The following is a 13,887-nucleotide window of genomic DNA, read 5'->3' as shown; positions in this document are numbered from 1 at the left end:
TGAGATCAGCTGCAACCAGATTAACACAATAACATTTGTCCTTTTCCTGCAAGGTTATACCAACACCATTGCTTTTTAATCGTTAAGTCAAATTCTTTCACTAAAACATGACAACATAATATAACTAGAGGTACGTTTATCAAACTATGCACATGTGAGGCCTTAGATGGTGCACGATGGGGAGGACCTGGCCGGGTCGTGACGTTGGTTTGGCACCGGTGGCGAGGTCATCTCGACAGGAGTGTATATATGGGGGCTACTTGTGGGTGTATTTAGGACGGATCCATTTGCGGGAACACACAGGAGGGGACCCATACCTTGGGACATGCTGCACTGGCGAGTGTCTACCTAGGAGCTGTTAGCATTGGGACAGTTTTGGACCTCTTTAAGTTATTAACATGCTTTTCATATGCCCTTTACAGTACTACATGAGGATTTGGCCCATCTTCTTTACTGGCATCTATTGCAATACTCTCTTACCAGTGCACCCCTACACTATTACACTCTTATATTTGTCTGCACCCCCATCATACTATCCATTAAATGTGGACATTTTGAGTGGATGGCCAGTTATAGGTGAGTACCTGCAATATATTGTGGTGCAATCAAGTTATTAGTGGTAACCCCCCTTCAATCCCCCCCAACCAAATAGTCCTTTAAATCTTGCCTTTAATCCTTATATAGAATGACCAATGACATATCTGGAGATGTGAGGAAGTTCAATACCTACCTTATTTTACTCTTGTGAGGAATACTAACATTTTCCTATTATACCTAGGTTTAATCCCTTGTCCCTTTACTCTATAGGAGTTATTTATCTCTTCTATATATAACATGTTATCTCTTCCAATTTACATCTACTAGACCCTGGTACCTGCCTCTCATTCTATGCACCCCCATGTCCACCACCTTGGCCTGGTGGCCCCCCTTTGGAGTCCCTGTTCGGGTGCTTGTCCTGCCTCAGTGACACATAATATGTATGATATTGTTTGTAGGTAAACCTGTTTTTGAAAAATATTTTATTTTTATATGTATATATGCATGTCATGTTTTTCAGTAATGTAACCTTTGAAAAAATCTTTTGGCCTGCATAACCATGCATTTTAGTTACTGTGTTCTTTTTTTGCATTTCTACTAGACCTATTCATCTCCTGAAGAAGTGCTTTTTAAGCGCGAAACTAGTCGAGCAAGCCTCTTGAACCTTTGCAAAGCAGAATCAATATTTTTTGAACTGGCCTTATTAACCCCTGATCTAACCATTAATCTACTATTCCAGGGTTGTACCCTTTCAGGTTATTGTATATGTGATCCTATTTGGGTATCTGTTCTCACTGGGTCTCTTTCTGGCCTGCCAGAGTTCATTCAGCTGGACTCTGGGCTGCTGCTTGGCCACTGAGACACTTTTTAGTCACCTTCACATTTTGCATGTTTTTAATTGTATTCAGTATTTTTCATTAATAAAAATTGTTAACCTTTTAAAAAGTATGCCTATAAAGTCCATTCTTTTCTATTCATCAATGGTTCAGACTATCAAACAATGTAGTCTTCATTAGGATATATTTGGTGATTCGGCTTTGTTGGCTAAACAAGGTCTTGGTTAAATTATAGACCTATTACTTTTAGCACTGATCTAATTTGAAAATAATTTATTATTCTATGATTGTTTACTCCAGCTGTAGGTGATGTCCATTTTTACAGCACTGCAATAATGAGATAACTCCATTGCCTGTACTGTGCTTTATTATGAAAGACTTTTATTATGCATGCTTGTGAATGTTAACAATACATGCTTCTGGCTAAGAACTCTATTAATGTAATTCACTGGTTCTCTATCTTAGGATATAACCTATTAATACTCTTTTGACCTAGATGATTGCTTATATAACATACCATAAGAAAATTCAGATAAGTGCCACTGATTATTACAATACATTTGAATATGTTCTCTTACGTCATTCAGCAGGAATTGCATGATAATCTGAGGAAGATTACTTCTATACTGAATATCTGCTTCTCGTCTTTTTCAAGCATTCCTTTTCTGACCCTACATTATGTTCTTGGTTTTATGTCCTTTGGAGCTGGTACCTGCGCCATGTTTGAATTATGAAAAATACTGGGGGTAGAAGGCTGGGGTTAGGAGGCTGAAAAAATATTTTTCAATCCACTTTTGTCTGGCGCGCAGTTGCATTAATCTCAACGTGTAGAAAAACCACAATGTACATATACAATGAAACATGCATTTTCCATTTGGAGTTACTTGTTGAATTTTTTTATCTATAAGAATGTACCGTGATTCATTAAAACCAATCATGCATTTTTCATGCACTTTTGAATGCATTTCTGAGTATATGATATTTTAAAGTAAAAAAATATATATTTTCTATGTTTTACTTGTGTCAGATGTTGCACGGGTCTCATATAATGACCTAGTCATGTATGTATTGGGTTTAAATGGCAGTCTGATAATGGTTATGGGGTTCTATGTTTAGCAAGTCTCGTAAACTAGAATGTATCCTAAGCTTCAAGCTACCAATTATACACTTAAAGCAGCTTCAAACCAGAGATTTACTCTGTAATACATTTTAATAACGTCCCATTGGACAAAACATGTCGGGAGGAGCCACTAGTGCTTGTGACATGCTGTTGTACAATCCCAGGTCAGCAGCGGCTTTTCATGTAAGAGATTTGCTGTTTTACTCATGCATACAAGCTACTACTGATTCATATTAAATACTACACTACTAGGGAACTTTCTTGGATCCTGGCAAGCTTTATTCATCCCAGCTTTACTCCGAGAAGTACTTTTTAATGCAGTTATTGAGTGAAGCTCTCATGCTTGCTGTGGATATTTGACTTAAAGTCACAAGCGTATATACTGTTGTAATGGCAGCCATAAGTTCCCGTGAGTGTGGATTTGACAGGGAGGTGGTGGCTGACCTCTGAATACTTTCTGAGAAGGATTATTTTTCCCATGTGAAGGTGTCAGATCTTCTCCTATCACCTTTGCACATTTCATCTTTGGGTTCTGACTTTTTTCTTAAAATTTTTCCTCCCATGAGATGTCCGGAATTATTCAACCCACTTTCCCTAAACCCAGGTATCCACGACCTGCCCCAGTGTGTGACTAAACAGTGAAAGGAGAAGCAGCACGGTGATAAGTTCAGCTCTCTGTCACTCTGCTTTATCTTCCTATCAGCATCTTTCTTGTCAGAACATGAACTGATTAGCTCATTGTGTCACTTCTTCCTCTCATATTCTAACTCTGGTGTACAGGGTCTCCCAGAGGTGATACCAGGTCAAATGTAGGTACTTACACTGCTTCCATTGAAATATATTCAATAATGTATTTCTACATTAAAGGGTTGCACTAATTTGTGTATTTTGTATCTGCCTAGATTTCAGCTCAAATACCATGTGACAAAAAAAATTGCAACACCCACCATTGTATTCTCTAGGGCCTTTGCTTAAAAAAAACAAAACAAAAAAAAAACAATGTTTGGGTGTTCTAAGTAATTTTAGACCAAAAAAAAAAAAGATACATTTTATATGTAGGAGAGAAGTGTCACAATAAGCTTGGGAAGCAAGTGGTTAAAGTACAGAATTCTGCACACATTTACAGGCACTGATTCGGTTAAAGGCACTTGAGGCAACTGAGGCTTAAAGCATCTCTTATCAGAATCTATTTTACAACAGACTGCACTTATGTTTCCGTTCCAGCCTGTGCCGCCTGTTTATCGGCAGCTGCAGTCAGCGTTACTTGCCATCGTCACTAGGTAACTAAGAGGTGACAGGACTTTGTCTTTGCTTTATTTATGGACATAGCAGATTAATGACACAAGAAAAACAATATCCCTTGTCTACAGAAACTGACTCCATATGTTTGTAATGTAGGTGACAACAATGGAAATGAGATGACTCCGTTCTTTGCATTCATTTCTATTCATCAGGGCTGGGAAATTAAGGGCAACTGTCTTGGCAAAAAACCTTGGCATAAATTACTCAAGATCAAACATCTCACAAACTGCTGTAAATGCATTTCATTGATTTAACTTCATAGTGAATTATTTTGATTATAACTGATTAATTTGTGCCTTGTATAGCACTTCTAGTTACAGTTAAGTCAAATCCAGTATCCTCATAATATAACGCACTTGACCCAAACACGTCAGAGCAGCATCACAGTCACTGAAACCATTACTACCATATCCTAGAGACCAGGGAGAGAATGTAACTAAATTCTTAGCCAACAAGCTTATTCATATCTTTTGTGGTGGTACCCCCGAGGGAGCCGCTTGGATATTTGTTTACCTGGGCCTCCCCTGGTGAATCCACAGCCAGTTACAGGGTATTTCCACACAGACAGATGCACACACTCTTCCGCTCATTCTCGTCAATGACCAGTCTAGGGAATTTGTTTTTGTTTAGTTTTTTTGGAGAACTTGGATAGGAGAAGGGAATTAGTAGAATACTCCAAATTAACGATTCACAGGCGAGGATAACTCTCTCAATAGAACCGTGTAGAAGATCTGTAGGACCATATAGCGCCCGTATGGAATGAACAAGATTTTACCCCCTTCCTGACCAGAGCACTTAATCATCATATAAAATGCACATTTGATAAAGATCAACATAAGCATAGAGCACATAAAGATATGAGCTCACAACAGAACCAACCAGGTTTTTTCTGCACGTATCAAGTTCCCACTGTCCGTTGGATCGCTTTGGTGATTCCACCAGAAGTTCGGCCTCCCACACTTCCTGCCAGCAGAATTATGGGACGTTATCATAGGTCCCTAGCCAGCTGCAAGACCATTTTACACAGCATGGCACAGATCTCGCATGCACAGTGGGAAGCCAGCTGTGAAGCCATATGGAGTCCAAACTGAAATCCACCTTAACCACTTAAAGACTAGCTTTGTTTTGAGATTTGGGTATTTACAAGTTTAAAACAGTTTTTTTTGCTCGAAAATTACTTAGAACCCCCAAAAATTATATATATATATATTTTTTTATAACATCCTAGAGAATAAAATGGCAGTCATTGCAATACTTTTTTTCACACCGTATTTGCGCAGCGCTCTTACAATCCCACTTTTTTGGGAAAAAATTCACTTTTTTGAATAAAAAAATAAAACAACAGTAAAGTTAGCACATTTTTTTTTATATTGTGAAAAATAATGTTACGCCAAGTAAATTGATACCCAACATGTCACGCTTCAAAATTGCGCCCGCTTGTGGAATGGCATCAAACATCTCCATAGGCGACGTTTAAAGTGGTTGTAAACCCTTACAGACCACTTTGACCTACAGGTAAGCCTAGATTAAGGTTTAGGAGATACAAAAAGGATTTGGGAAAGCCGCGCTTAGGAGTAAGTTAAGGTTGCTGCTGCCCTCCAAGTCCTCAGCCCCCTTTTTGGAGGCTGTGGGTGTTTAAGGTAAGGTAAGGTTTAGGAGATATTTGCAAAAAGACAGGCACGGCGCAGGCGCACTGAGCATGCCGCTGCTAACAGCGATATGGCGTTAGTGGCAGTTTCTGTGCGCATGCGTGGGAGTGAGGTCATCGCTGCTCCGGCCACTCACGGCGCCGGAGCAGTGATACGCGGAAGAAGATGGACGCTTCGTGTTACAGGGGACAGCGGTGACATCGCTGGCTCCTGTGTCAGGTAAGTGACACATAATAGGCTACTATGCGATGCATAGAAGTCCATCATGCTTTACCTTTGCAGGGAGATAAAGAGGAAGTAAACCCATCAGGGTTTACTTCCACTTCAAAAAGTTCTACATGTTGCATTTTTTGAGTTACAGAGGAGGTCTAGGGCTGAAATTATTGCTCTCACTCTAACGATCGTGGCAATACCTCACATGTGTGGTTCGACCACCGTTTTCATATGTGGGCGCTACTCACGTATGCGTTTGCTTCTGCGCGCAAGCTCGACGGGACGGAACGCTTTAAAAAAATGTTTTCTTATTTATTTTACTTCATTTTATAAATGTTTTCACGGTTTAAAAAAATAAATAAAATTTGGGTCACTTTTATTCCTATGACAAGGAATGTAAACATCCCTTGTAACCGTGTAATAGAAAAAAGCATGGCAGGTCCTCCTAAATATGAGATCTGGGTGTCAAAAAGTCCTCAGATCTCATATTTGGACTAAAATGCAATAACAAAAAAAAGAAAAGTTGTAATTTGAATAAATTACTTTGAAAAAATGTGCCTTGTAATAGCTATGGGTGGAAGTGACGTTTTGATGTCGCTTCCGCCCTGCTATGGTATGGAGACGGGTGGGGGCCATCTTATCCTCACTCGTCTCCATACTCTCGCCGCCGATAATAGTGATCTTGCGGCTAATCCTTATCCTTTATCGTAAATACAACCGGCTCCTGAAAAGATGGATATCTCGGTTGTAGCAGCAGCTGCTGCAGTTACTGAGATATCCATCTTCAAAGTGCCAACGTATATGTACAGGAGCTGGGCGGCAAGTGGTTTTAAACATGCCAGCACCAGGGACTCCAAGAGCAGAGAAGGACTGGCCCAGGTGAAGACGGTGTTGGATCGCTGGACAGGTAAACGTCTTTATATTAACCACTTCAGCCCCGGAAGAATTTACCACCCTTCCTGACCAGAGTACTTTTTACGATCCAGCACTACGTCGCTTTAACTGACAATTCGAGGTTGTGCGCCGCTGCACCCAAACAAAATTGATGTCCTTTTTTCCTACAAATAGAGCTTTCTTTTGGTGGTATTTGATCACCACTGTGTTTTTTAATTTTTTGCGCTATAAACAAAAAAAAGGGTGACAATTCTGAAAAAAAAAAAAAAATATTCTTTACTTTTTTCTATAAGTATTACCCAAAAATATATAAAAAAAACAAATTTCTTTCTCAGTTTAGGCCAATATGTATTCTTCTACATATTTTTGGTAAAAAAAAAAAAAAAAAAATCACAACAAGCTTATATTGATTGGTTTACGCAAAAGTTATAGCATCTACCAAATAGGGGATAGATTTATGGCATTTTTATTATTAATTTGTATTTATTAGTAATGGAGGTGATCTGCAATTTTTATCATGACTGCGACATTGCGGCGGACACATCAGAAACTTTTTACACTATTTTGGGACCAGTGACATTTATACAGTGAGCACTGATTATTGTGTAAATGACACTGGCAGGGAAGGGGTTAAACACTAGGGGGCGATCAAGAGGTTAAGTGTGTCCTAGGGAGTGATTCTAACTGTGGGGGGGTGGGCTCACTACAAGATGACAGAGATCACTGCTCCTGATGACAGGGAGCAGTAGATTCCTGTCATGTTGCTAGGCAGAGCAGGGAAATGCCTTTTTTACATAGGCATCTCCCCATTCTGCAGCTCCGTGTCACGATCGCTGGCCCCTGGCGGACAGGCAGTGGCCGTGTGGCCACTAAGCCGTTTCTTAAAGGGGACGTACAGGTACGCCCATTTGCCCAGCCGTGCCATTGTTCCGACGTACATCATTGTGCACTGGTCAGGAAGCAGTTAAAAGACAGTATTTGTAGCGGTTTACGTTTTTTTTTTTTTTTTTAAAGGCTGAGGAACATCTAATTTTTTTTTCTTCAGGTACCTGCTCCCACATCTCAAGCCTTGTCCAAGTGAGCATGGCGTCACCTCATCCCAAGGAATATGGAGCCAGCTGTGAGTTATAAGGTAGTCAAAGTCAGCTTCCAAACCCTAGATGGCAACACTGGAAGTCTAAAGGCCTAACAAGAATCGGCTGTGTGGAAGACAGCGCTGGACTTCTTGGGCTGTTAAGTTTCTGTTTCTTAAAATTCAACAGCTACAGTATTTTCAGCTGCTGACTTAGTTTTCACAACCCGAGTGAAGTTCCTCTTTAATGAATTAAAAGAGAGCAAATGGTATTTGTGAGGTTTTACATATTCTCAAAGCCCTCCTTCACACCAGTGCAATTTGTCATGCGATTTGACAGTTCCAAATTACATGACAAGTCGCAACCCATTGCCAGAAATGGAACCGTTCAAATCGCCACGACTCATGTCACAGTGACTTTGAAAAAGGTTTCTCCACTACGTTTTTCTGATTTCATTGTGACTTGCATAGAATTTTGTTAAATGAAGTCTCAAACCACAATGAAATCTGAGGTGCAAATCGCAATGATTTGAGGCTTTCAACTTCCCCTGAAGTAGAGCGATTTCAAAGCTGCACTCGTGTGAAGTAGAGCTAAAGGATGAGTAAATCCTTTGGCATCCTAGTGTATGTAATCTCAACTAAATGTACCCAGAAAGATCCAGAATTGTATTTAATTATGGCATACAATACAGAACTAGCTTTCTAAAAAAAAAAGAAAGTATTTAAAAGTTATTGTCATCACCATCAAAAATCCACAGTTAAAAACAAAGCCACACAACTATACAACCATATCCACTGGTTTATACCACACAGCAGTCAAAGCTTCTTGGATCCATATTGACCCATTTACTAACACCTGACTGATTATTACTGTACTACAGCCCAAGCTTTGCTCCGTAGGAGCTTTGATTACTATAACTTGCAATAACAAAGGTCACCAAGCCATAAAATCTGTATTAAAACTGGATTCAAATGTGCTACAATTTAAATTGGTTGTAAAGCTCTAAGTTTCATTTCTCGCTGGTGCTCTGTTCCTCTGTTATCAGCATTAGCCATGTTTGACAAGTTCACCGACACAAGATAACATGAGCTAAAAATTTGTATTGAGTAGGGTGCTTAGAGGTAGATAAGCAGAGAGCTTGTCTATTCAGAATACAGCTCTGCATGTTCCTTTGTTCCTCTACCTATGTGGAGGGGAGGGCGGGGGATGTCCCTTTCCTCCAATCAGCTCTCACACAGTGTAAGTGCAGTCTCCCCACCCACCCCTATGTACTGCTGGCAGATTAAGAAAGATTTTTAACACAATCTACACTTTTGAAAGGGTGTAGAAAGGAGAAGACAGCAGATATACATGTAAAACTTATGTAGGGAGATTTGTTGCATCTCTGTGAATCATCTGAGGCTATTTACTTCACTGGGTATATGTGAGGCTTTACAACCACTTTAAGGTCATATCTCTGTTAGCAAACATCAGATATGGATGCAAAAATGTCTACTCTGACATAAAGTAATCAAATGTGTTGATCTGGCCTCTCTTTTTGTATAGTGAGGAAACCCATTTTTTATTTGGATTTGTAATAGAAGTGATGGAATATAAATAGTATTTTTAAGAAGACAATGAAAAAATAAACCCAGATATAACGTGAAGCTGAATGGATTCTGGAGCTCTTTTTTAATACCCTGTTCCCAAGATCTAGAGTTAATCATTCTAGATGACAACACAAATTTCTCACTAACAGACCAAGAAGTAACATTCTATTTTATCCAGGTACCTTGTTTTGACAAATAATCAGTTTACCAAACATGTAGCACTTAAAGAAAAGAATTTACCAGAAAGCTCCACTGAACCTTCTCTGGAGATACTGAAGAGACATCAGCTTTTATGGATCGAGTTTTCTCCTCTAGGAGATGGATCTGATTGTATGCTCGGTGTTGCACAGATGGTGGCAGGCACTGGAGATCATTTCGGAACTGACAAGAGAATTAAATAATAACAATTATTATTAGTAGTAGTAAGGAGAATCTAGCTGTATAAGCTATTAATCATAAGTGCAATTTAAAGAAATGTGTTATTCCATGTTGATACTATGATTCCAGTGAATACCAACACCGGGTTTCCTGTCTTTGGTGTACATTTACAACTCAAAAAGTCTAACCTGACATTTCAACACGATCTGAGGGAAACGGTTAAGAAATCACAAAAAAACAAAAAAACAGCATGTGAACCATAAGCCTTTATTGATTGATTAAAGGGGTTGTAAAGCTTTGATTTTTATTTTCTAAATAGGTTCCTTTAAGCTAGTGAATTGTTGGTTCACTTACCTTTTCCTTCGATTTCCTTTCTAAATGTTTTTTTTCTTTGTCTGAATTTCTCACTTCCTGTTTCTCCTCAGTAAACTTCACACCATCATTCAAGCGGTGTTTAGTCAGCCAGAACAGATTACTGAGGAGGAACAGGAAGTGGGAAATTCAAACAAAGAAAACAAAGAAAAAAAAACATTTAGAAGGGACATCGAAGGAAAAGGTAAGTGAATCAGCAATGCACTAGCTTAAAGGAACCTATTTAAAAAATAAAAAACAAACCTTTACAACCCCTTTAAGAACAAAGCCATTTGGTGCATTATGTGTCACTTTTTGCAGTTGTGTACTGCTATGAAAGTTGAAGCACAGATCTTGGCAGTTGAACTGTTAGCCCTGGGGGTTCCACTAAAGGATGTTGTATTGTGTATCAGATGAACCAGCAACTGTTCCTTGAATATGTGCATTGCAAACACCTCACTTATGCTCCAAGCTATGCTTTACACAAAATAATGGATGATTGTTACGTTATGGATTCAATGTACACCCCACAGGTGTTCTACCAGATTGAAAACTGGGGATTGTACAGCACCAATATGTAAGTACTCTGGCATTCAAATAATGAATTTCTTATGCATGAAGCAAATGCTCATGGCACTTTTAAAGAGTCACACCAAAAAGAAGTAACCGTTTTCAAATATAGGTATAAAAAGTTTTTACATCTTTAATATTCACATTCCATATAGGAACATTAAACAACAGACAGTGGATTCAATTTAAAAAGATATACCAGTATGTGCTAATATAGGATATAATACACTACATTTGACATGACAGCAGAAGTGTATGATGTAAACCAGACACTAATAAATTCCTTCTCGACGTGTTTCATGAACACAGTTCACTTGCATAGTTACATAGTTGGTAAGGTTGAATAAAGACTAGTTCATCCAGTTCAAACTGCGCTGGACTTTAATTTGTCTTCAGAAGACAAATCGATTTCAAGTTGATAAGCAGCATACATCAAACACAAAATCAAAAAATCAATCAAAAAGTAGAATTTAAGCAATTTCTCACAAGGGGATAGGTGCCATGGATTGGCACCACTGGGACAGTCTCGCCCTGGGAGCTGTAGGTGGGACCAGCCACCAAATGGAGGACGCACCAAGGGATAGTGGAGAGGCCAGGAGATATAATGACAGAGGACTATGACCTGCTTAAAGTGCTATTTTGTCATAGATTCAATAAATGGATATGCAGCCGTTCATGACCCAAACCACTATGCAAAGAGCCACTCTCTGCATGGTGGTTTGGGTCACAGAGGGCCATATTTTAGTTTAATTTTGCGGGGTAAGAATCCGTAACAAATGTGTTTATTGCAGATTCTGACCTTTAGATTATCTGTGTGGTTATAGGAATAGGAAGTGAAAAAAAACCTCATTAGGGACACAGATAGAATACATTACAGAGGATAGAACTCTTCCACACTATATTCTAAACTATAACAAACAATAAAAAATAGTTTAGATTGAAGTTACAGCATATACAGGAGGAATTCAATGTTCTCAGTCACATTTTTAGGTGTTTCAGCTTGAGATATTTTTTTTTTTAAGATCCAAATTTTATCCTTCTCTTCTCACTTATACTAGCTATTAAGCGCTCAGTTCCTCTTGAATAAAGATTTTGGAGGAGGTTCATTATTAGGTCCTTCTCATTTATTTGAATTATTTATTATATTCAGTTTACAGTAGTAATGACTAGAGATCACAACCAGTTATATGCATTTCTAAAAGGGAAATGTATGTTAATTTTGGTATGGGTGTATTTTTAATGCCAGTTTTAATTAAAAGATAACAAGCATAAAGAAGCTAATATCTGCTGGAAAGGACATTACAGTAATTCATTGTTTCAGTAAAGTTTATGATTTTCCACCTCTGATTCAGACTGCATAATAAATGGTGAAAACAAAAAGGTAAAAAGTACAACTATTGCTACACGCCAAGTAACAAATCAAACAAACCTACCATATCTGAAGCTATAGCTATCTAGAATTAATATGATGAGGCTAATGCGGCAGCCTTTGACAACCTATGGGCTATGTGCCCAGGCTGGCTTGTAATGCCTTTCTCACTGGCACCTGGAGTTCTGCTGTCAGAGGCTACAATTGACAGCTCACTAGGCTATCAAACTAAGCTTATAAAGCCTGGCATGCCCAGAGCCCACTCACCTCCTGGACGTTAGTGTAGGCCCAACAAGGGCTGAAGATGTTGGTTCATTGAAGGCTTGTGGAGGGTGTGTGTAAGAATCTTTGCTGCCTACAGTCTTCCTCCTCTTATTGAAATCACTGCAGCAGTTATGTTGACATTTGCATTTTTGAAGATACAGGATTTAGACCTGATCTGAGTTCTAAAGATGCAGGTTTTGGGGCAGTTCTGAAGTTGTAGCAATAGGGGTAGAACTGAGGTCTAACAGTGCAGGAATTGGGGTGGATCTGAGGTCTGAATGAGCAATAATTGGCGCAGATCTAAGGTCTGGAAATGCAAGGTTTGTGGCTGATCTCAGGTCTAAAGGTGCATGCATTGGGGCAGGTCCAATGCCAGAAGGTGCAAGCATTTGGGTTGATCTGGGGTCTGAAGGGTTAACTGTAGGGAAGAAACTCTACAAACATTAGTATATTGCCAATAAATGGATACTAAGATGTCATGCAAGATACATGGCGAATATTTTTCTACAAACTAGTTCTCACCACAAATGCCTAGACTGAATCCAAACCCAGCTCTTAATTATGATTATTGTTTTTTATTAAGATTTAATTGCATCAGTTGTCCTGCTTTGTTCACTGCTTTGTTTGTTTTGTCATGTTATTGATGTAAAACCACCTGGCATGTTATATTGGCATTTGTGTAAGGGCACTGGCTTTTGCAATGTTAGGGTGATTTGTAATCAATGGTGCAATTAAGTCTTTACATTTATTACTGATGTACATATGAACTGTGTAAGCTAGAAAGGAGACCAAAGTCATATTGAGTCACAGATATTAAGTTTTCCAAAAAGAAACCTTCAACATTAACAGCCCAGTACACCAGGCAATCCTAGACAGGCCTCCTTCATCCTGGAATCCACTTCCTTTTGTCTCACTCATAACTACTTCCAATCCGAAAGGGGACATCTTCCTCCAAGTAAATGGGACAGCTATGGGTGCCAACTTTACCCCCCTCTTATGCCAATCTCACAATGGGCCTTGGGGAATCATCCCACATTTGGCATAACAATACTTTAGTTTCCAACACCGTGTTCTATGGAAGGTACATCAACTATGTCATTATCTGGGATTGTAGTCTATCCAGTGTTCAAGATTTCATCTCCCACTTCAATTCCCATAACATGGGTCTCTCCTTCACCTCTGTCACAGATAAAGACAGTCTAGCCTTCCTTAATCTCGAACTATATCATGTAGGCAATCAAATACATGCTCAAAACTATACAAAACCAACAGCAGACAACTCGTTTCTTCATTATAACAGTTGCCACCACTCATGTGGCTTAATAATATCCCTAAAAGTCAAATTTGTCGACTGAAAAGCAATTGCACTCGAGGTTCTGACTATCAAAATCATAACACAATCCTTAAGGCCAAATTTCATGAAAAAGGTTTCCCAACAGACAGTGTTGAAGCAGCATCCTCCTACCACAGTGATAATGTTCACATTCCCCACTGTATTGCCCAGAGACTAACAGTATCTGTTTCATCACCCAGTTTCACTCTGGTTACAGGCAGATGGAACATAGAACATATTATTAAAAAACATTGGCCCCTATTGCAGCAGGACCAGCATCTCCTTCCAGATGACCGATAAACCTTGGTTTGTATATAAAAAAAGCTTCTAACATCAAAAGCAAAATGGAACCAAGTGAAATTAAAGTGTAAACCTCCCCCCCACCCCGGTAGCTTTATTCCCACTTTCC

At 39.1% G+C, this 13,887-nt stretch overlaps 1 protein-coding gene and 1 long non-coding RNA gene across 24 annotated transcripts in view; one reads left to right on the top strand and one right to left on the bottom strand.

Moving 5' to 3' along the window:
• LOC143940432 (uncharacterized) overlaps positions 1 to 1,482 on the top strand; it is a 197,746-nt gene extending 196,264 nt beyond the window's left edge. The window contains exon 4 of the long non-coding RNA XR_013263871.1: positions 1,139 to 1,482. This is a non-coding gene — a long non-coding RNA (uncharacterized LOC143940432). The remainder of the gene's footprint in view (positions 1 to 1,138) is intronic.
• The window catches only part of RIMBP2 (RIMS binding protein 2), a 777,506-nt gene that overhangs the window by 400,997 nt on the left and 362,622 nt on the right, over positions 1 to 13,887 (bottom strand). For all 23 annotated transcript variants that reach the window (XM_077461782.1, XM_077461787.1, XM_077461794.1 and 20 more), the window contains one exon: positions 9,454 to 9,594. In XM_077461782.1, the coding sequence (XP_077317908.1) occupies positions 9,454 to 9,594 (141 nt within the window). The remainder of the gene's footprint in view (positions 1 to 9,453; positions 9,595 to 13,887) is intronic.

The sequence above is a fragment of the Lithobates pipiens genome, unplaced genomic scaffold (genome assembly GCF_037356315.1).
Source record: "Lithobates pipiens isolate NorthernLeopardFrog02 unplaced genomic scaffold, aLitPip1_a1.2 Scaffold_3, whole genome shotgun sequence".
Classification (NCBI taxonomy): domain Eukaryota; kingdom Metazoa; phylum Chordata; class Amphibia; order Anura; family Ranidae; genus Lithobates; species Lithobates pipiens.
The sequence above is the reverse complement of the archived record's forward strand: the minus strand, read 5'-3'. Positions and strand labels throughout refer to the sequence as shown.